At 37.5% G+C, this 24,002-nt stretch overlaps 1 protein-coding gene across 2 annotated transcripts in view; it reads right to left on the bottom strand.

The window, feature by feature from the left end:
• The window catches only part of ANKRD31 (ankyrin repeat domain 31), a 188,232-nt gene that overhangs the window by 6,000 nt on the left and 158,230 nt on the right, over window positions 1–24,002 (bottom strand). Inside the window, exons 23-25 of one of the 2 annotated variants that reach the window (XM_032278213.1) lie at window positions 23,616–23,756; window positions 12,561–12,663; window positions 9,081–9,152 (exon numbers count right to left, since the gene is read on the bottom strand). In XM_032278213.1, the coding sequence (XP_032134104.1) occupies window positions 9,081–9,152; window positions 12,561–12,663; window positions 23,616–23,756 (316 nt within the window). The remainder of the gene's footprint in view (window positions 1–9,080; window positions 9,153–12,560; window positions 12,664–23,615; window positions 23,757–24,002) is intronic. The other variant, XM_032278203.1, reaches the window with a different exon arrangement.

Raw genomic sequence — 24,002 nt, 5'->3', positions numbered from 1 at the left:
CGGCTAGGGATCAAAGATGGATGGAGAATGAGTCTGATGAATTGACAGAAACAGGCTTCAGAAGGTGGGTAATAACAAACTTCTCAGAGCTAAAAGAACATATTCTAACCCAATGTAAAGAAACTAAGAACCTAGAAAAAAGGTTAGATGAGATGCTAACTAGGATAAACAGCTTAGAGAAGAAAATAAATGACTTGAAGGAGCTAAAAAACAGGACAAGAACTTCGCGAAGCATACACAAGTTTCAATAGCTGAATCAACCAAACAGAAGAAAGAATATCAGAGATTGAAGATCAACTCAATGAAATAAAATGAGAAGGTAAGAATAGAGGAAAAAGAGTGAAAAGAAATGAACAAAACCTCCAAGAAATATGGGATTATGTGAAAAGACCTAATCTACGTTTGATAGGTGTACCTGAATGTGATGGAGAGAATGAATCCAAGCTAGAAAACACTCTTCAGGATATTATCCAGGAGAACTTCCCCAACCTAGCAAGGCAGGCCAACATTCCACTCCAGGAAATACAGAGAACACCACAAAGATATTCCTCAAGAAGAGCAACCCCAAGGCACATAATCGTCAGATTCACCGGGGTTGAAATGAAGGAAAAAAATGCTAAGGGCAGCCAGAGAGAAAGGTCAGATTACCCACAAAGGGAAGCCCATTACACTCACAGCAGATCTCTCAGCAGAAACCCTACAAGCCAGAAGAGAGTAGGGTCCAATATTTAACATCTTTAAAGAAAAGAACTTTCAACCTAGAATTTCATATCCAGCCAAATTAAGCTTCATAAGCAAAGGAGAAAGAAAATCCTTTATGGACAAGCAATTGCTGAGAGATTTTGTCACCACCAGGCCTCCCTTACAACAGCTTCTGAAAGAAGTACTAAACAAGGAAAGGAACAACCAGTACCAGCCACTCCAAAAACATACCAAATGGTAAAGAGCATTGACACTATGAAAACTGTGTCAACCAATGTTAAAACAACCAGCTAGCATCAAAATGGCAGGATCAAATTGACACATAACAATATTAACCTTAAATGTAAATGGACTAAATGCCCCAATCAAAAGACACAGACTGGCAAATTGGATAAAAAGTTAAAACCCATCGGTGTGCTATATTAAAGAAACCCATCTTACATGCAAAGACACACATTGGCTAAAAATAAAAGGATGGAGGATTATTTATCAAGCAAATGGAGAGCAAAGAAAAGCAGGAGTTACAATCCCCGTCTCTGATAAAATGGACTTCAAACCAACAAAGATCAAAAGAGACAAAGAAGGGTATTCCATAATGGTAAAAGGATCAATGCATCAAGAAGAGCTAATGATCCTAAATATATACGCATCCAATACAGGAGCACCCAGATACATAAAGCAAGTTCTTAATGACCTACAAAGAGACTTAAACTCCCACACAATAACAGCGGGAGACTTTAACACTCCACTGTCAATATTAGACAGATCAACGAGACAGAAAATTAACAAGGATATCCAGGATTTCAACTCAGATCTGGACGAAGTGGACCTAATAGACATCTACAGAAATCTCCACCCCAAATCCAAAGAATATACATTCTTCTCAGCACCACATGGCACCTACTCTAAAATTGACCACATAATTGGAAATAAATCACTACTCAGCAAATGCAAAAGAATGGAAATCGTAACAGTCTCTCAGACCACAGTGCAATCAAATTAGAACTCAGAATTCAGAAACTAACTCAGAACCACACAACCTCATGGAAACTGAACAACTGACTCCTGAATGTCAACTAGATAAACAATGAAATGAAGACAGAAATAAAGATCTTCTTTGAAACTAACAAGAACGAAGACACAACATACCAGAATCTCTGGGACACATTTAAAGCAGGGTCTAGGGGGAAATTTGTAGCAATAAATGCCCACCAGAGAAGTGAGGAAAGAGCTAAAATCGACATCCTGTCATCAAAATTGAAAGAGCTAGAGCAGCAAGATCAAAAAAACTCAAAAGCTAGCAGAAGACAAGAAATAACTAAGATCAGAGCAGAACTGAAGAAGATAGAGACACAAAAACCCTTCAAAAAAATCAATAAATCCAGGAGCCAGTGTTTTGAAAAGATCAACAAAATAGACAGACCACTAGCCAGATTAATAAAAAAGAAGACAGAAGAATCAAATAGATGCAATAAAAAACGATAAAGGGGATATAACCACAGATTCCACAGAAATATAAACTACCATCAGAGATGACCACAAAGAACTCTATGTACATACACCAGTAAACCTGGAAGAAATGGATAAATTCCTGGACACTTGCACTGTCCCAAGCCTAAACCAGGAAGAAGTTGAAACCTTGAACAGACTAATAACAAGGGCTGAAGTTGAGGCCGCAATTAACAGCCTACCAACCAAAAAAAGTCCAGGTCCAGACGGGTTCACAGCTGAATTCTACCAGATGTACAACGAGGAGCTGGTACCATTCCTTATGAAACTATTCCAAATGATACAAAAAGAGGGAATCCTTCCCAAATCATTTTATGAGACCAACATCATCCTGATACCAAAACCCGGCAGAGACTCAACAAAAAAAGAAAACTTCAGACCAATATCCATGATGAATATAGATGCAAAAATCTTCAATAAAATACTGGCAACCTGATTGCAACAGCAAATCAGAAAGCTTATCCACCACCATCAAGTAGGCTTCATTCCAGGGATGCAAGGCAGGTTCAACATACGCCAGTCTATAAACGTAATCCACCATATAAACATAACCAAAGACAAAAACCACATGATTATCTCAATAGATGCAGAAAGGGCCTTTGACAAAATTCAACAGCGCTTTATGCTAAAAACTCTCAATAAACTAGGTATCAAAGGAACATATCTCAAAATAATAAAAGCTATTTATGACAAACCTGGAGCCAATATCATACTGAATGGGCAAAAACTGGAAGCATTCCCTTTGAAATCTGGCTCTAGACAAGGATGCCCTCTGTCACCACTCCTATTCAATATAGTATTGGAAGTTCTAGCCAGAGCAATTAGGCTAGAAATAAAAAATAAAGGGTATTCAAATAGGAAAAGAGGAAGTCAAATTGTCTCTATTTGCAGAGGACATGATTGTGTATTTAGAAGGCCCTATCATCTCAGCCAAAATCTCCTTAAACTGATAAGCAACTTCAGCAAAGTCTCAGGATACAAAAACAATGTGCAGAAATCACAAGCATTTCTATACACCAATAACAGACTAACAGAGAGCCAAATCATGAGTGAACTCCCATTCACAATTGCTACAAAGAGAATAAAATACCTAGGAATATAACTAACAAAGGATGTAAAGGACCTCTTCAAGAAGAACTACAAACCACTTCTCAAGGAAATAAAAGAGGACACAAACAAATGGAGAAACGTTCCAGGCTCATGGTTGGGAAGAATCAATATTGTGAAAATGGCCATACTTCCCAAAGTAATCTATAGATTCAACGCTATCCCCATCAAGCTACCAATGACCTTCTTCACAGAACTGAAAAAAACTACCTTAAACTTCATATGGAACCAAAAGAGAGCCTGCATAGCCAAGACAATCCTAAGCAAAAAGAACAAAGCTGGAGGCATCACGCTACCTGATTTCAAACTATACTAAAAAGCTACAGTAATCAAAACAGCATGGTACTGGTACCAAAACAGAGATATAGACCAATGAAACAGAACAGAGGCCTTGTAGGCAATGCTACACATCTATTACCATCTGATTTTTGACAAACCTGACAAAAACAAGCAATGGGGAAACAATTCCCTATTTAATACATGGTGTTGGGAAAACTGGCAGCAGTGTGCAGAAAGCAGAAACTGGACCCCTTCCTGACACCTTACACTAAAATTAACTCCAGATGGATCAAAGACTTAAACATAAGACCTAACACCATAAAACCCTAGAAGAAAACCTAGGCAAAACCATTCAGGACATAGGCATAGGCAAGGACTTCATGACTAAAACACCAAAAGCATTGGCAACAAAAGCCAAAATAGACAAATGGGACCTAATTAAACTCCAGAGCTTCTGTACAGCAAAATAAACAATCATTAGAGTGAACTGGGAACCAACAGAATGGGAAAAAATTTTTGAATCTACCCATCTGACAAGGGGCTAATATCCAAAATCTACAAAGAGCTAAAACAGATTTACAAGAAAAAAACAAACAAACCCATTCGAAAGTGGGAGAAGGATATGAACAGACACTTTTCAAATGAAGACATATACGAGGCCAACAAACATATGAAAAAATGCTCGTCATCACTGATTATTAGAGAAATGCAAATCAAAACCACATTGAGATACCACCTCATGCCAGTTAGAATGGCAATCATTAAAAAACCTGGAGACAACGTGTGCTGGAGACGATGTGGAGAAATAGGAACACTTTTACACTGTTGGTGGGAATGTAAACTAGTTCAACCATTGTGGAAGACAGTGTGACGCTTCCTCAAGGATCTAGAAATAGAAATTCCATTTGACCCAGCAATCCCAATACTGGGCATATACCCAAAGGATTATAAATCATTCTATTATAAGGACACATGCACACGTATGTTCATAGCAGCACTGTTTACAATAGCAAAGACCTGGAACCAATCCAAATACCCATTGACAATAGACTGGACAAGGAAAACGTGGCACATATATACCATGGAATACTATGCAGCCATAAGAAATGATGAGTTCATGTCCTTTGTAGGGACATGGATGAATCTGGAAACCATCATTCTCAGCAAACTGACACAAGAACAGAAAATCAAACACCACATGTTCTCACTCACAGGTGGATATTGAACAATGAGAACACATGGACCATGGACATAGGGAGGGGAGAATCAAACACTGGGGTCTGCTGGGGGATGGCCAAGGGAAGGACAGCGGGTGGTGAGGGGAGGTCAGGGAGGGATAACATGGGGAAAAAGGCCAGATGTAGGTGATGGGGAGGGAGGGGTATGGAGGCAGCAAACCACATTGCCATGTGTGTACCTATGCAACAATCCTACATGATCTTCATATGTACCTCAGAACCTAAGGTACAATTTAAAAAAATAACAAAACAATAATACTTTGTATTCTAAACTAGTTTTGCTTGGAGATAAACCCAGTCTCTCTCTCCCTTAAAGCCTGCAATGAATTAGCAGAATGGGGCCATTTTAGGCCCACCTTCTCTTTTTTTTTTTTTTTTAAGCAGGGTCGACTTTATTACTAAAGTCAATAGCGTATCATGGTTTTGATTTATATTTTTCTCAACAGGTTAGTTAGCCATGACTGGCTAGTACAGCCATAAGACCGCTATAGTTTATATTCCAGCTGGTTTAGTATTGTGCAGGCACGGCAGTCAAAATCCCATCCCAACTCCACTCAAGTTCACTGTCAGCATACATATACTTCTCAATTTCCTATAATCATAGGACTTTAGTAAACTACAAGTAGCTCGCTCCTCAGTAGTAGAAGGTGGCACCTTCCAGGGTAATCCCATGGAAATGAAGCTCTGAGAACATGCATGTCAGATCACAAAACATAGTGTTAAGACTACCAATAGTTTCTTACAGAACAGTTTCCTTTCCATAGTGATGAGAACGGAAGAAAAAGAAAGATCATCCTTACAATACACTTGTTCTCATCATCTCAATCTCTTCTGCTCCTTCTCCTCCACTGCACTAGGTCTCCCTAAACTCCTTCCACCATAGCATTCTCTGCCCATTTCATTCCAGCCAGTACTGCCCTACATTATGTACTTTAGCAGGATCTTGCACTTTTGGCTAACCACTATTCCTAGCTTCAAATTTTATTTGTTGAGATCTACAAGAAAATACCTTATATGTCTGAGTGGAAAACCAACAAAACAAAAAACACACACACACAGAAAACTGAGCCAGCTAGGGTAATCCCCAACTAAGCCAAATAGGGTAATCCCTGTTTAAGTAAATGTAAGTATACAGTATCTGGTTGACGAAATAATCTGTACACCAAACACCTGAGTTATTAGTTTACATATGTAACAAACCTGCAAATTTACCCCAAACCTAAAAGTTTTTTTTAAGTAAATGTAATATTACAGCAAATTGATTTCAAATTTTTGTTCTCAGTTTGAATTTTTAATAAAATTTCTAGGTTATTTTATTATATAAAATATATTATATAAGATATAATATATCATTTAATATATATTATATGAACATCAAAATTATTTGAATCATTTCAGGAAAACAACATTCAGCAAAGTTAGTGCTAAAAGCTTCTTCCTTTTTTGAAGTTGAACAAGCCTTTGCTCCATGTCTATATATTTCTACACAAAAGCACAAATATTATGGTTTGCTTTTTCTTTTCTTAAAAAGCACAGGCCTGCCATGGTAGCTCATGCCTGTAATCCTAGCACTTTCAGAGGACGAGGTGCATGGATCACCTGATGTCAGGAGTTTGAGACTAGCCTGGACAACATAGTGAAACCCCATCTGTACTAAAAATATAAAAATTAGGCCAGGCGCGGTGGCTCATGCCTGTAATCCCAGCACTTTGGGAGGCTGAGGCAGGTGGATCATGAGGTCAGGAGTTGAAAACCATTCTGACCAACAAGGTGAAACCTACTAAAAAATACAAAAACTAGATGGGCATGGTGGTGGGCACCTGTAATCCCAGCTACTAGTGAGGCTGAGGCAAGAGAATCGCTTGAACCTGGGAGGCAGAGATTGCAGTGAGCTGAGACTGCGCCATTGCACTCCAGCCTGGGAGACACAGTGAGACTCTGTCTCAAAAAAAAAAAAAAAAAAAAAAAAAAAAAAGCACAACATATATGCAGTGTATTATATCTACTTTAAATAAATAAAATATAAGTTCTATTAACAGTTTATTGGTAGATATATTATCTACTTTATGAGTTAGGTTAAAAGAGTGTTAATCATGATAACAGAGTAAAAAAAAAGTATGATTAAAGAAATAAAAAAGAATCAAGAGTTGTAAATAAGAGCTGAAATAAACACCCTATACACTGTTATCAGGTACCCATATTTGGGTGTTCAAGGTTTAAAAAGCTCTTAACCACATAAAACAGAAGCACCTGTGGGTGTTTGTGCTGTTATGCATACTTTTACAGAGAAATGAACCATAATAACAGCACTGAAATGAAGAAAACTCTGTCACTGAAGTCATTTATTTACAACAGATTATCAGTAGGACTGTTTTATCAAATGGACCATTTTATTAGGAACAAAAAAGAGCCTATTTTTTTCTGGAAAAGCATGAACTATTTTCAAATGAACAAATGATCTTGGGTCCCCATGAAAGAAAATATAATTAGTAAATTATTATAATGATGGCTTGGAAAATAAAAGACTTAAGGAGATACTCTTATTCTTTTGCTTAAATGAATACATTTAGCTTAATGTGTTTTGAGTGTCTTGGTACTATGGTGACAGGGAATATAAACATATAAAATTGGTTTTCCTGGTAAATAATGAAATGTGATCTATCTTAACGGAATTAAAAAAGAAATAACTTTGTGAAAAATATGTCAATACATCCATACCTAGTGATAACAAACAACGTAGAAGTTTGGAAATGCTTATTTTTCCCTTTCCAGTTTGTATTGAAATATCAGTGAAGATTCCCTCAATGACACAGAAGAGGAAATATAGCCAAAGAGGCAAAAAGGAGAGAGGCTTGGGAGGAAGTTATGACATTTCAAGGGAAAATGTCCCACGGACTCAGTCCATTTTAAAACTTAAAAAGACTTATAGAAATCATGGATGGTTCAGAGGTTTCATTAATATTTCATCGACAGACTTTCATTTTTAAAGGCTTGTATTTTTATGTTTAAAGTCTTTAATCAGTAAGAATATACATCCTCAAATGTGTTAATATACCACTGTTTAACATTCTGGAGTCCATCAATGCATTGACTTAAGTTACCAATTAGTTTTTGTATAGAATTCGGAATAAAGCTCTTCCATCATCTCTGATTCACTGAAGAAAGTTGTAAGATGGCAAGATCAAAAATTTTTATCATTTATCTTCACGATTCAGGATTTTCTTGATACCATGCATACAAAATGATATGTAAACAGATTGGATATTGAGGCTTCTGCTATTTGTTCTATTGAATGTGAATGGATATCATCCGATTCAATAAGTTTAGGAAGTATTGATTAACAAATTTAAATAGAATTCTTTATGATTTCTCATAAAGAGAGAGAGGAAGCAAGAGAGGGAGAATTTGCTTTTAAATTTCTGGCTGAGACAATGTGAAAGGCCAGTACTCGTATCTCATAATTAGAAACAGTAATTTCAGGACTGGACATGGTGGTGCATGCCTATAATCCCAGCACTTTGGGAGGCTGAGGTGGGCAGATCACTTGAGTTCAGGAGTTTGAGACCAGCCTGGGCAACATGGTGAAACCCCATCTCTACAAAAAATACCAAAAAAAAAAAAAAAAAAAAATCACCTAGCTGGGCATGGTGGCGCATGCTTGCAGTCCCAACTACTTAGGAGGCTGAGGCAGGAGGATCACTTGAACCTGGGAGATTAAGGCTGCAGTGAGCCGAGATTATGCCACCACACTCCAGCCTGTATGACAGAGCAAGACCCTGTCTAAAAAAATGAAAAGAAACAGCAAGTTCAGATAAAGGAGATAGTATTAACTAACCAAAATCCTATCTACCATTTGTTGAATTCTTCACCACAAATTCCATTATAGCCTGTAAGATCTAGGAATGTCCTATTAATCAACCAAAGTAAATCCAGTTTGAAAACAGCTATCTTTTGAATCATGTTCATGCTTTCATTTACTCATTCATTCATTTATTCAACGAACATTTATTGGAAAGCTATGGTGTGCCAAGCATTGAAGAATATAAGAAGTAAGAGTTCATAAAAGTTCTCTGAACTCAAAGATCTTCTCAGTCTATCAGGAAATAAAGATGACATACCCAGTAACTATTTATAATATGGAGTGATATGCATAAGATTTAACCATCTATTTGATCTATTTGCATAATATGTAGAATCTAAACACTTATAAAAGTAAATGGAATTGAACATTTTCTTTTTTTTTACCTTGTTCAAATTTTGTTTTCTCAAACGTTGATTTGCTTGGTTCCTGTACTGGGTCATCTAAACAAGTAACTTCTGAAAGTGAAACAAAACGTCCGTAATAATTTTGCTGAATTAGGGGACTGCTCTGGTCAAATCAGGATGATGATCACCCTACCTATGGGAAGTATAAATAGCTCTTTCTTGACATTTTAGGCTAGATGGTTTAAAAAATAAAATAATAAAATAAAAATAGCTCTTCCTAGTTCCCCTTATTCCCCCAAAATCATATTCTACAAAGTATGATCATAAAAAAGCATAAGAGAACAGATTATGTTTGTGATCTGAGGTCGGCTGATGAAAGCCACACAAAATTATTATTAATTTTTTAGACTTTCTGGTCTCTGCAGTGTCAGAGCCATGATTTCCAAGATGATATTTTGATATGCAGAAGAGGGGGAAAGATTCTCTCTTGAACACATTTCTTGTAATAGGCTTAGAGAGTTTTGTGTTTTTCTAACTTGCCAGGTCTTTGGGTTTCTATCAGGTACCACAAAACCGGCTACAGAAGAATTCTAATCAAGGAGGTTCAAACAAAACTCCAACAGCAGCCTACAGAATGCCAGCAGGGCCCTGCCTCTAGATTCTTAGGCCTAGACCAAGGTAGCAAGAAGCTGGTTGGCACACTGCTACCTCCATGATTCTTAACATTAAAATTTTCTTTTTTTTTTTGAGACAGAGTTTTGCTCTTGTTGCCCAGGCTGGAGTGCAATGGCATGGTAGTATTAAAATTTTCTGTGGCGATTCCTCAAGGATCTAGAATTGGAAATACCATTTGACCCAGCAAGCCCATTACTGGGTATATACCCAAAGGATTATAAATTGATCTATTATAAAGACACATGCACATGTACATTCATTGTGTCACTTTTTACAATAGCAAAGACTTGGAACCAACTCAAATGCCCATCAAAGATAGACTGGATAAAGAAAATGTGGCACATATACACCATGGAATACTATGCAGTCATAAAAAAGGATGATGCAGGGACATGGATGAATCTGGAAACCATCATTCTCAGCAAACTGACACAAGAACAGAAAACCAAACACCGCATATTCTCACTCATAAGTGGGTGTTGAACAATGAGAATACATGGACACAGGGAGGGGAACATCACACACTGGGGTCTATTCTGGGGTGGGGGGCTAGGGGAAGAATAGCAGGGAGTGGGGAGATTGAGGAGGCATAACATTAGGAAAAATACCTAATGTAGGTGATGGGGGGATGGAGGCAGCAAACTATCATGGCATGTGTATACCTATGTAATAATCCTGCAAGATCTGCACGTGTACCCCAGAGCTTAAAGTACAATAAAAAAAAATCTGAAATATCTAATGGAAAGAAAAATCAGGATTTCTGAAAATAAATTAATAACAAGAAACTTTATATTACAGGCAGCAGAAGTAGCAGTTCAGAACCCATTTCTGATTTCATGTGCACTTAACGGGGAGATTGTGTGCCCTCTGAGGAAGCAGATGCCTATCTAGGGTTGGAAATGCCTGTCTACAACTAGAAAATCTGAGAAGCAGATGACCTTCATGATAGAAGGAAAAACCTACTACTCTGCTTTGACTCTTAGGTTAGAAACCAGAAGAAGAAAGCATATGCTTGGTTTTCCTTCGTGTGTGTGTGTGTGTGTGTGTGTGTGTGTGTGTGTGTGTGTGTGTGAGAGAGAGAGAGAGAGAGAGAGAGAGAGAGAGATGGGGCAGGGGGAGAGAGGGAGAGAGAGAGAGAGAGGATAGAGTACTTTAGCAATTCTTATTCCACCCTCAGGAATCGAAGTAAAGGGGTGAATACCAAGGACTGTCAAATTACTATCTGCAGAAGAAATCAAATACTATTAATTAGTCATCCAAAGTCTATAGTTAGGTTGGCTGTGTAAGAATCACTTTTAAAATTCAGGTTACTGGGCCTTACCCTATGATTTGATCAGGTAGGTTAGGTAGGTAGTCAGGTTAGGAACCAAAGGCCATGAACTACTACAAGAACGCCTTTCAATTTCTTAAGCCCTTTAACTTCCCCACAGTTATTAATGTTACCTGTTTTAATGTTACCAGTTATTAATGTTGTCTATTTCCCAAAAATGATGAAAAACACTTTTAAGGCTATCTTCAGAAAACTGTGGAGAATGCACCCTATTAATAAAGCCAGTTTTTGTGAAAGAGAAGGATCCTGAGAATTTAGGGTGTAAAAGTTAGGAATGGAATGCAGTTTGAATTATTGGAGCTTGTGATAGGAAAGGAACAATCCTGGGGAGGCTCTGGGTAGGGACTTGGTGACAGAAATCCTTTTTGGTTCTTGACCCTGGTTATCAGTGTCATCATTTTCTGTTTTCTACCTCCTCTCTTTTGTATTATCCCCAAATGGTAAAAGACAGGGACACTAGGAAGAAAAGAGGAGATGCTGCAGCAAACGAGCATCTCTGGATATAACTGTAGCTATGGCTATTGTCCAGAAGTGTGTGCTGCCTTTTCCCAGATCATTTCCAAATCTGCTGCTCATTGGTAAAGACTACATCCTCTTTAATTTTCTCAGGCTAAAGGCTATCCCATTTGATAATGTGTATTAGTTTACTCTAATAAGCAAAGATTTATTTTAACACCTATTTTTAGAAAACATGTAAAACCAAATGATGTCTTCAGGCAGAATAAAATTTTCCTTTTTTAGTTTTTATATGTCACTTAAAAATCCAGCCAAAGTAAGTACAGCATAGATTCAGAGAAAGGAATTGTGAGGGGTAAGGTCATTTCTTAAATTATCTAGAATTAACTAAGGTTAACAATGGAGTGCTATTAAACAAACAGAAAATAACAAGTGTTGCAGAGATGTAGAAAAACTGGTGGAAATGTAAAATGATTCAGCTGCTGTGGAAAACAGTTTTGCTGTGCTTTAAAAAGTGAAACATAGAATTACTATATAATACAGGTTGACTATCCCTAGTCCACAATGCTTGGGACCAGAAGTATTTTGGATTTTTGATTTTTTCAAATTTTGGAATATTTGCATATACATGAGATATGTTGGGGATTGGACACAAGTCTAAACATGAAATTCATTTATGTTTTCATATATACCTATAAACAAATCCTGAAGGTAATTTGATCCAATATTTTTAATAATTTTGTACATGAAACAAAGTTTGAAGGCAGTCTGGTGTTTTCCAGAAATTGGGAGAAATAGAGAATCAGAAGCAACTGCTGAGTGGGTATGGGCTTTCTTTTTGGGATGATAAAAGTGTTTTAGAATTATATAGACATAGGTAGTTGCATGACATTGTGAATTTATTAAATGCCACTGAATTGCTTACCTCGAAATAGTTAATTATAATGATTGTTAATTTCACATCAATCGAAAAAAAGACAAAAAAAGAGACAGAGCTTTTCCAATAAGTTTTGCTGTTTTTATCCCAAACTAAGAAATGAGTGTTGGTCTGTACGTACCTGGAAGACAAGGCTGATATTGCTGAGGTACTGAGGTTGGTTCTGGAAGTATGGATACATCCTCAGAAACATACTTTAAAAGCTCCTTCCCAAGATACGTTACCTGCACATAAGTAAGCACAAAATTTACAAATAATATATTCTGTAGGAGGTGAATTCACCTATCTCCAGAACGTTGTAATTTTTGTAAGGTTTTGATTGTTCTATGTTGTGGATTAGCAGGCTTCAGTCCATGGCCAAATCCAACCTGCAACCTTCTTTTCTGTAAGTAATGCTTTATTGGAATACAGTGATGCTCATTCATTTCCTTAACATCTATGGCTTCTTTCATGCTATAACACAATTGACACAGACCACATGTCCATGAAGCCCAGAATATTTACTATGTGGCCTTTTACAGAAAAAAATTGTTGATCCTTGTTATGTGATATTAATTCACTTACCTATCACATATTTAACAACTATTAATCCAGCATCTGCTACTTTATAACTTGAAAATTTTAATGTGACATTAATAAAATTGAGCCATAAAAGTAGTGGTACTTTTCAAGAAATCAGATATTTAACTGATTAAATTAATAATATTTCAGGTCTAGACATCCATTTTTTTTGGTTTATTTGTGAACTTAGATATATCATTATCAGTGAAAAAGGTCAGAGCTTAAAAATACCTATATACAAATGGGCAGGGATGATGCAGAACTGGTAAATTCTGCCAGAAATGTTCTGGGCCCAAAGGTCTTTGGGTTCTTTACTCTTAGCTCTAGGGCCATCTATTAATATACCTCCAGAGCTTAGTTCACTGTGGGCAATGCAGCAAGATTCAACTTGAACATCCCTTCCTCCAGGAAGCCTCTCTATAAGCCCTAAGTTCAAGTAATGATCCTCCTCTACATTTCCAAAACTTCTTTGCTCATATTTCTGTCATGGTACTTACCTCATTTAAATGAAATTACGTTTTAATACTTCTGTTTCTATTAAACCATATGCCACTTGAGGAAAGGGTCTATATCATACTCATTTGTATACTCTCAGCACTTCACAGAGTGCCTGACAATACTAGATAAAAGACTCTGAAGTCCTGACTCTTTTTTTCTCTTTTAATTTTTTTTTTTTTTTTGAGAGACTCTCACTCTGTCACGCAGGCTGGAGTGCACTGACATGATCTTCGCTCACTACAACCTCTGCCTCCTGAGTTGAAGCAATATTTGTGCCTCAGCCTCCCATGTCTCAGCCTCTTGTGCCTTAACCTTTCTAGTAGCTGGAATTACAGGTGTGCGTCACTACTCCTGGCTAATTTTTGTATTTTTGGTAGATACAGGGTTTTGCCATGTTGGCCAGGCTAGTCTTGAGCTCCTGACCTCAAGTGATCTACCTACCTCGGCCTCCCAAAGTGCTGGGATTACAGGCATAAGCCACCACACTTGGCTGTGAAGTCCCAACTTTGAGCAAGATTCTCAAATTCTCTAAGCCTTAATTTGTGTGTTTGTAAAATGAGTGCCTCCAGCTTATTAAATTGTTGTATTAAAAGAGACAATGCATGAAAAGCATCTGGCATACTGTCTAGCACATTCAGAGTACTCAATAATTGTTAAATGGAACAGAGTAAGAAAGGTCTAGGGGATCTTAAAAGGTACAGATACCCTTTGGATTCAATCCTATGACCAACGAAAGCCTGGTAATGACAATGGAACCCAATATGTCAATCCCTTCTCACTTGCTGTAGAAAGAAGTAGAGGAGAGGCCCCTGAATATCATTTGTCAGTTCTCCAAACAACCAGTTATTGGAAAAAATAGATTTTATATGTGTTATGCCCTGACAATGTCCAGCACATTTCATACACCCATCAAAGTACAAGTTGAGTATGTTCTCACCTATGTCTCAGACTTTAAAAATATTTTTATTAGTGCTGTGCAATATGACATGACTTATACATTCTACTGGGGGTAATTCAGACAAAGAACACAGTTTTAAGAAAATCCACTGAGTTAAAAATCTATTTTCCACTAGGTAGGAGTGATTTATTGAACAGGCTAATAAACAGACCTCAGAATGAACAGACATGAGATTACTTCTAGAAACTGTGCATTTCATTAGTGTCTGTGAAAAACCTCCAGTTGGCTAAAGTGTAAGAGCAGTCATTACATTTGCATATGACTCAAACTCTGAATCCTGAACTAAATCTCTCTGGATTCAAATCTAGTTCATATGCCTACACTGACAGAGGCATGGTAGGAAGAGCTGGAGGCTAAGTTCTTAGGCTCTTGGACAACATAGCCTCCAGTGATCTTAGCAACTTCACCATCCAAAACCCATTTTGATGAAGGGGAGCTGATAGGATGCCAGATGAGAACAGGTAAGAGAAATGGAGCTTAGTGGAAGGCATGTTCTGTGAGGATATCTGTAGGTTGTTGTGCTCTTGCTTTGCTTAAAGGTAGAACTGGGGGGGTGCTTTGTCCTAAGGCCACTGATACTTTCCCTCAAGCTCTTACAGCAAAAGCTCTATTATTCTTTAGAAATTAATCTATGCTGATTATCCAATATTATACTTAGGGAAAAAGTGGGGAGCGTGGAATATGTGTGTGTGTGTGTATGTGTGTGTGTGTGTGTGTGTGTGTGTGTGTGTGTGTAAGTGTGTGTTTGTGTATACACACACACATATATGTTTGAGGAAAATAGATAGCCAGCCAGTATTCTGGATATGTAGTGACTGAGCCAAGTGAAATTCTTAATTGACTTTATTTTGGTGAGGTCTTTGGAAGAAATAAAGTGCAGTATTGTCATTATTAATTGCCATAGTAAATGTTTCTCTACATCTTATGTACTAATATGCATCAAAAAAGAAACATAACCTGCCTTTGCATATATATCCCTCTGGGACTCCATTTTATTTGACAGTATAAGCCCATTTTTCATACGTCTTCAGAAAAACCATTTGTTGGTATTGACTAATAGAAATTTGTTCGTGGATGACCAGGATGGTGGCTCACACCTGTAATCCCAGTATTCTGAGAGGCCAAGGCAGGCAGATCACCTGAGTTCAAGAGTTCGAGACCAGCCTGGCCAACATGGTGAAAGCCCATCTCTACTAAAAATACAAAAACTATAGACTGGCAAATTGAATAAAGAGTCAAGACCCATTGGTGTGCTATATTCAGGAGACCCATCTCATGTGCAAAGACACACATAGGCTCAAAATAAAGGGATGGAGGAATATTTACCAAGCAAATGTAAAGCAAAAAAAAAAATAAATAAATAAAAGGCAGGAGTTGCAATTCTAGTCCCTGATAAAACAGACTTTAAACCAACAAAGATCAGAAGAGACAAAGAAGGGCATTACATAATGGTAAAGAGATCAATGCAACAAGAAGAAGAAGAGCTAATGATCCTAAATATATATGATATGCACCCAATACAGGAGCATCCAGATTCATAAAGCAAGTTCTTAGAGACCTACAAAGAGACTTAGACTCCAACACAATAATAGTGGGAGACTTTAATACACCATTGCCAATATTAGATATCAATGAGAGAAAAAATTAACAAGAATATTTAAGATTTGAACTCAGCTCTGGACCAAGCAGACCTAATAGACATCTACAGAACTCTCCACCACAAATCAACAGAATATACATTCTTCTCAGCACTTATTCTTCATAGCACTTATTCCAAAATTGACCACATATACATTCTTCATAGCACTTATTCCAAAATTGACCACATATACATTCTTCATAGCACTTATTCCAAAATTGACCACATAATTGGTCAATTTTGACCACATAATTGGTCAACACTCCTCAGCACATGCAAAAGAATGGAAATCATAACAGTCTCTCAAGCTGCAGTGCAATCAAATTAGAAACTCAGAATTAAGAAATTCACTCAAAACCGCAGAACTACATGGAAACAGAACAACCTACTCCTGAATGACTACTGGGTAAATAACAACATATTTGTTGCAGAAATAAGTAAGTTATTTGAAACCAGTTAGAACAAAGATACAATATACCAGAATCTCTGGGACACAGGTAAAGCAGTGTTTAGAGGGAAACTGGTAGCACTAAATGCCCACAGGAAAAAGCAGGAAAGATCTACAGTTGGCACCCTAACATCGCAATTAAAAGAACTCGAGAAGCAAGAGCATACAAATTCAAAAGCTAGCAGAGACAAGAAATAACTAAGATCAGAGCAGAACTGGAGGAGATAGAGACCCGAAAAACTAAAAAAAAAAAAAAAATCAATGAATCCAGGAGCTATTTAAAAAAAAAAAAAAAATAGACTGCTAGTCAGGCTAATAAAGAAAAAGAGAAAGAAGAATCAAATAGACATAATAAAAAATGATAACGGGGATATCATTACTGATCCCACAGAAATACAAACTACCATCAGAGAATACTATAAACACCTCTATACAAATAAACTAGAAAACCTAGAAGAATGGATAAATTCCTGGACACATACGCCCTTCCAAGACTAAATCAGGAAGAAGTCAAATCCCTGAATAAACCAATAACAAGTTCTGAAATTGAGGCAGTAATTAATAGCCTACCAACCAAAAAAAAAGCCCAGGACCAGATGGATTTGTAGCTGAATTCTACCAGAGGTACAAAGAGGAGCTGGTATCATTCCTTCTGAAACTATTCCAAAAAATAGGAAAGGAGGGAATCCTCCCTAACTCCTTTTATGAGGCCAGCATCATCCAGATACCAAAACCTGGCAGAGACACAACAAAAAAGGCCAATATCCCTGATGCACACTGATGTAAAAATCCTCAATAAAATACTGGCAAACTGAATCCAGCAGCACATCAAAAAGCTTATCCACCATAATCAAGTTGGCTTCATCCTTGGGACACAAGGCTGGTTCAACATACACAAATCAATAAACATAATCTATCACATAAAACAGAACCAATGACAGAAATCACATGATTATCTCAATAGGTTCAGAAAGGGCCTTTGATAAAATTCAACAACGCTTCATGCTAAAAACTCTAAATAAAACTAGGTATTGATGGAACGTATCTCAAAATAATAAGAGCTATTTATGACAAACCCACAGCCAGTATCATATTGAATGGGCAAAAGTTGGAAGCATTCTCTTTGAAAACTAGCACAAGACAAGGATGCCCTCTCTTACCACTCCTATTCAACATAGTATTAGAAGTTCTGGCCAGGGCAATCAGGCAAGAGAAAGAAAGAAAGGGTATTCAAACAGGAAGAAAGGATGTTAAATTGTCTGTTTGCAAATGACATGATTGTATATTTAGAAAACCCCATCGTGTCAGCCCAAAATCTCCTGATAAGCAACTTCAGCAAAGTCTCAGGATACAAAATCAATGTGCAAAAATCACAAGCATTTCTACACACCAATAATAGAGAGCCAAATCATGAGTGAACTCCCATTCACAACTGCTACAAAGAGAATAAAATACATAGGTATATAACTTACAAGTGATGCAAAGTACCTCTTTAAGGATAACTGCAAACCACTGCTCAAGGAAATAAGAGAGGACACAAACAAATAGAAAAACATTCCATGCTCATGGTTAGGAAGAATCAATAACACGAAAATGGCCATACTGCCTAAATTAATTTATAGATTCAATGCTATCCCTATCAAACTACCATTGACTTTCTTCACAGAATTAGAAAAAAAAGACTTTAAATTTTATATGGAACCAAAAAAGGGCCCATATAGAGAAGACAACCCTAAGCAAAAAGAAAAAAACTGGAAGCATCATGCTACCTGACTTCAAACTATACTACAAGGCTACAGTAACCAAAACAGCATGGTACTGACATAAAAACAGATATATAGACCAATGGAACAGAACAGAGGCCTCAGAAATAACATCACACATCTATAACCATCTCATCTTTGAGAAACCTGACAAAAACAAGCAATAAGGAAGGGTTCTCTATCTAATAAATGGTGCTGGGAAAACTGGCTAGCCATATGCAGAAAACTGAAATTGGACCCCTTCCTTACACCTTATATAAACATTAACTCAAGATGGATTAAAGATTTAAATATTAAGACCTAAAACCATAAAAACCTAGGCAATACCATTCAAGACATAGGCATAGGCAAGGACTTCATGACTAAAACACCAAAAGCAATGGCAACAAAAGCCAAAATTGACAAATGGGATCTAATTAAACTAAAGAGCTTCTGTACAGCAAAAGAAACTATTATCACAGTGAACAAGCAACCTACAAAATGGGAGAAAATTTTTGCAATCTATCCATCTGACAAAAGGCTAATATCCAGAATCTACAAAGAACTTAAACAAATTTACAAGAAAAAAAACCAAACAAACTCATCAAAAAGTGGGTAGAGGATATGAACAGACACTTCTCAAAAGAAGACATTTATGTGGCCAATAAACATGAAAAAAGCTCACTGTCACTGGTCATTAGAAATGCAAATCAAAACCACAATGAGATACCATCTCACTCCAGTTAGAATGGGGATCGTTAAAACTCAGGAGACAACAGATGCTGGAGAGGATGTGGAGAAATAGGGACACTTTTACAGTGTTGGTGGGATTGTAAATTAGTTCAACCATTGTGGAAGACAGTGGGGCTATTCCTGAAGAAACTAGAACCAGAAATACCATTTAACCCAGAAATGCCATTACTGGGTATATACCCAAAGCATTATAAATCAATCTACTATAAAGACACATGCACATGTATGTTTATTGCAGCACTGCTCACAATAGCAACGACTTGGAATGAACCCAAATGCTGAGAGATAAGACTGTATAAAGAAAATGTGGCACATATACACCATGGAATACTATGTAGCCATAAAAAGGATGCATTCATGTCCTTTGCAAGGACATGGATAAAGCTACAAGCCATCATTCTCAGCAAACTAACACAGGAACCGAAAACGAAACACTGCACGTTCTCACTCATAAGTGGAAGCTGAACAATGAGAACACATGGACACAAGGAGGGGAATATCATACACCAGGGCCTGTCAGGAGGTGGGGAGCTAGGGTAGGGATAGCATTAGGAAAAATACCTAATGTAGATGATGGGCTGATGGGCACAGCAAACCACCATGGCATATGTATACCTATGTAACAAACCTGCATGCTCTGCACATGTATCCCAGAATTTAAAGTATAATTTAAAAAATAATAATAAAATTAAAAAAAAATTAGCTGGGCATGGTTGTGCATACCTATAGTCCCAACTACTTGGGAGGCTGTGGCAGGAGAATCACTTGAACCTAGGAGGCCGATGCTGCAGTGAGCCGAGACTGGGCCATTGCACTCCAGCCTGGGCAACAGAGTGAGACTCTGGCTCAAAAACAACAACAACAACAACAAAATAAATAAAAAAAGGAAGAAAAAAAAATCTGTTAATGGATGATCAAATGACTACTTTAATTCTATTACAAGGTTTAAGAAGTCAGTCTTAACAAAGTTTCACTGCTCCAAGAGGAGAAGGAGGAAAGAATAATTGCTTTTTATCTCAGGGTGGAAAAAGCGCAAAGAAACCAATGAAAAACTGTAGGTTTTCTTTTAAATTCATTGTAACACAAAATACATTGTGACTAAGAAAATAAAAATGTTTCCCAAATAAAATATTTCTTTATGAATTCAGAATATAAGACAGAGAGTAGTTTCAAAGTGCAAAAACTGCCTTGGAAAAGCTGTTTCTATGGAAATGATGATGCAGGTGAAATACCTTCATGGTACCAACCTCAGCATTCCAGACTCTTGTTTTTTCACACTCCCAACACTCTGTGTAGCTAAAGGCAAGAAAAGGACCTTCACATTATTTATATTTTCAGGATTCAAAACTCCTGGATATTTGTTTTTTAAAAGAGGTCCACATCTCTAACCATTTCCTTCTTCTTTCTGTTCTAAAATGTAGCTGAGTAGAAGCTGGGTTCATAGGACGTTTAGGACACATTGAGAGTGTAATTGACTGAATGAGGCTGTCTATCTGTCCAGATGAACCATTTCCAGCAGTTTCTATGCTCTCACCCCAACCTTTCCATATCTTGATATTCCTAATCACGATTGTGAGAGGACTTTTTCTTAAAAAGTATGTTGCGGGGAGGGGGTGAGTGTAACCACAGAAAAAAGTCAACACTAAATCCAAAGGAGTGGAAAGAGTGGAAATACAGCGAGGCGTCCGGATGGGAAGTATGTTTGCAGAAGAGATCTGTCTAGTGTTCCTTGAATCACTGCTGAAAATAGCAGCCTACATTTCATCTGTAGTAATTCACTGCTGAGTATTTACAAAAATAAACTGTCATTGCCATTCTTATGATTCTTATGATTTTCATACTGCCATTGTATCACAGAAAGGCATTTTTCCTGTGGAAGTGGGAAATAGTTGCTGCACATGACTAAGGCTTTGTATACATTCATAAAGGTGGTTAGATGATACTGTGTGATCTTTTAGTTCAGAGCAACCTGTTTCTAATGAAAGGAATGTGTGCCTCTCTCATGCCATTATAGATACAGAAAATAATGTACAGGGAATCAGAAGGTCAGGTTCTAGTCCTGGTTCTTGCTGGCCTCGAGGCTGAATCAGGTCACTTAACCACCAAAACCTTTGTTTTCACATCCATGAACAGAAATAATAGTTGATCTTTCTGTCTCATAAAGTTGTTGTGTAAAACTGCTTTATAAACCATGCAGTGCTATTCAAGCTCCATAATCTCTACGTTGAAAGGGTCTTTAGATACCATCTAGCTCTATTTATTTTATACATAAAGAAAGCTGAGGTTCAGAAAGGTTAAATGACTTAACCTAGATCAATCATTCTTACTGAGGCTGCACATTAGAATTGCCTGTAATGCTTTTTAAAATACTGCCACTTGGTCCTCACCTAAACTATTAGATCAGAAGCTATGGGCTTGGAGTCTACTGGCACTAGTAGTTTCTAAAGGCCCTCAAGTGATTTTAATGTTATTGAAAACCATTGCCCAGATAATATAACTTATAAAGAGTGGAACCAGGAACTAGCTTGGTCTTTTGCCTTCCACCTGCAAATCACTCTGCCATACCAGAATGTTGTCCAACAGCTGGGAGGCTGCAGAAGAGAAGTCAGTGATGCCCTCTGTGAGTAAGCATCAGGATTTCCTTGGCAAAGTTGTGCATCAGCTGCTTGGGTTGGAGGTTTGAGTCATCTCTGCACCTACTGGCTCTGTCAGATGCAGAGCAACACCTAGTTTTCTGGGATTCCTTGCCTGACCACTAAACACTCCTGGTCCCATACCCCCACCACCACTCTCAGAACTAGTCAGTAGAAATGTTCACATTTACCCACATAGCAAAAAGCTCCTTTCATCAACAAGTGACTGAATTCAGGAGTTACTCCAAGACAAGAAGAGGCAGAGGTTTCTGTGGTAAACTTTAAAAGAGCCTTTTAAATATTGTAAAGAAAATCACTAGGGTAATGTTTCTCAGCTTGGGATATTTACTAGAAGTACTTACTAGAAGTATATCAGTGCCTGCAGTAATTTTTAAAACTCTGCTTTCATTTTTTGGACAATCTAAAGAAAATAAGCCTGTTTAGATAATCTGTAGGAATATGTTATATCTGAGAATTGCCCTAATTTTAGTGCCCACATTTACATGTGGCTTCTCTATCACATAGGTGTTAAATGTACGATTCTAATTGACATGGCTATGAGAAAATACTAGAGGCAATGAGGTATGTAAATGAGGCATTAGTACAGAGTAAGGGCCAATGAGGTCACAGCCAGCTGTTCAAAGGCAGGAAAGAACAGTAGTCCCCATGGAGAAACAGTAGGCAAATGGAGTCGTCAGCAGGCACACTGTAGCATAGGCATAGTCATAGGCATGTTGAGCTCAAAAGAACCTAAGCTACAGCATTCAGTATGATATCTGTACTGTGAGCAAAGACTCAGTTTTAGCAGAGCAGTATAATCTATCATAAGTTTAAGAAACCTTGTAACAAAAAGGGATTTTCATGGGTAAGATATTAATTACTAACAATCAGATATGAATTAAGAATCTATGGAAAGGATTGGGCAAAGGGGCTAAGATGAACTGAAAGCAGATGGCCTGATTACTCCAGGAGAGGGAAATAAAAACAAACTTTAGGAAAATAAGAAGTCAGAGAGACTATACAGCAGGTAGAATCCAGAATGTGCTGATGTAAGTGAAGAAACTGAAACAGTGCTAGATGCACCTGCCAACAAGGTCTAGGAGACCAGAATGCAGAGTTGGGGCACAGAATCTGGGACACAGAATGTAGACTTTCGGGAGCAACAGGGACTGGCAGAGAGGATGGGCAGACCTGAGTTAAACAGAAAAGAGGAGGGAAAGCTGTGCCTCCTATTACTTGTACACTGAGGTTTACTGTAATGGTTAGCAGAGGCTGAGTGTATCTTCTAGTCCCTGAAACAGTCATGGCAGATGTCTGAAGATTCACACTTTTCTGAAGAATCATTTCAAGACTGTCCCTGAAGTGGTACCATGAACATCTGGAGGTGGATGAACACTAGACCTCAAGAACATCAGTCATTACTGGGCCTATAACTCAGAAGCCAGAACTGAGAGGGAGGCTACTAAGTCTAGGAGGTCTAAATGAAAGTAATTCATTTTGAAGGGCTGGCAATTCATGGATAAGGACATGTTCAAACATAAAAATACATGATAATTTCTGTGGGTCTTAAGGCCTCTTGCCCATTTCTTTTGTATTTAGCAGATTTTTCTTTACTTCATTAGAATAATAACATATATTAACTAAGTTACCAATACACCAGTGGTTCCAAATTTTCCATATAGAGTTACAAAGACCTAAAATTCCTCAAGAGATGAAATGGTAAGATTAAAGGCATTAAAGTTCAGAGACTAGATAAGGAATAAGAAAGGGAAGGTGCAGTCATGCAACCATGCCCATGGGGAATTCTGGCCAACAGGACTTGTGGGAGAAAGTGATGTGTTCATTCTGTGATATGCATGTAGCATATACAGAATGAACATATGATGACAAACCTAGTTTGGAGATCTTTCAGATTTCCTTAAGATAAACTTAAGAATGACCTACCTTATTCCAGGCATAATTCCAGGTCACATAACGGTTGCCTCCCAGAAGATCCTTGAGCCAGGTGACTGGGTTTTTATAAATCTGACCACTTTCTACCTTAAGTTTACCATTCAATAAAATACTGGCTTTGTGGGTAGTCTCCTGAAGTGAAAAAATAAAAGAAAAGTTTGGGTCAAAAATAGTTGAAATATGTGAACTTTTGCTTCTGGCCATGACAAAGTAATAAGGACTAGGTATACCCTAACACCTGATAAATTTTTGCTTATATTTTAATGTATCTAGAAATGATCATAGGGGCATGCAGCAAATGAAAAACCATCTAGTCAACAAAATCTACAAAAATCAGATTAAAAATTTGAGAGTTGATGGTATTTGAACCAAGACTGC

Source organism: Sapajus apella, unplaced genomic scaffold, assembly GCF_009761245.1.
Source record: "Sapajus apella isolate SASKATOON/1434 unplaced genomic scaffold, GSC_monkey_1.0 scaffold1, whole genome shotgun sequence".
In the NCBI taxonomy this organism is placed as follows: domain Eukaryota; kingdom Metazoa; phylum Chordata; class Mammalia; order Primates; family Cebidae; genus Sapajus; species Sapajus apella.
Note: the sequence above shows the minus strand (reverse complement) of the source record. Positions and strands in the feature narration are given on the sequence as shown.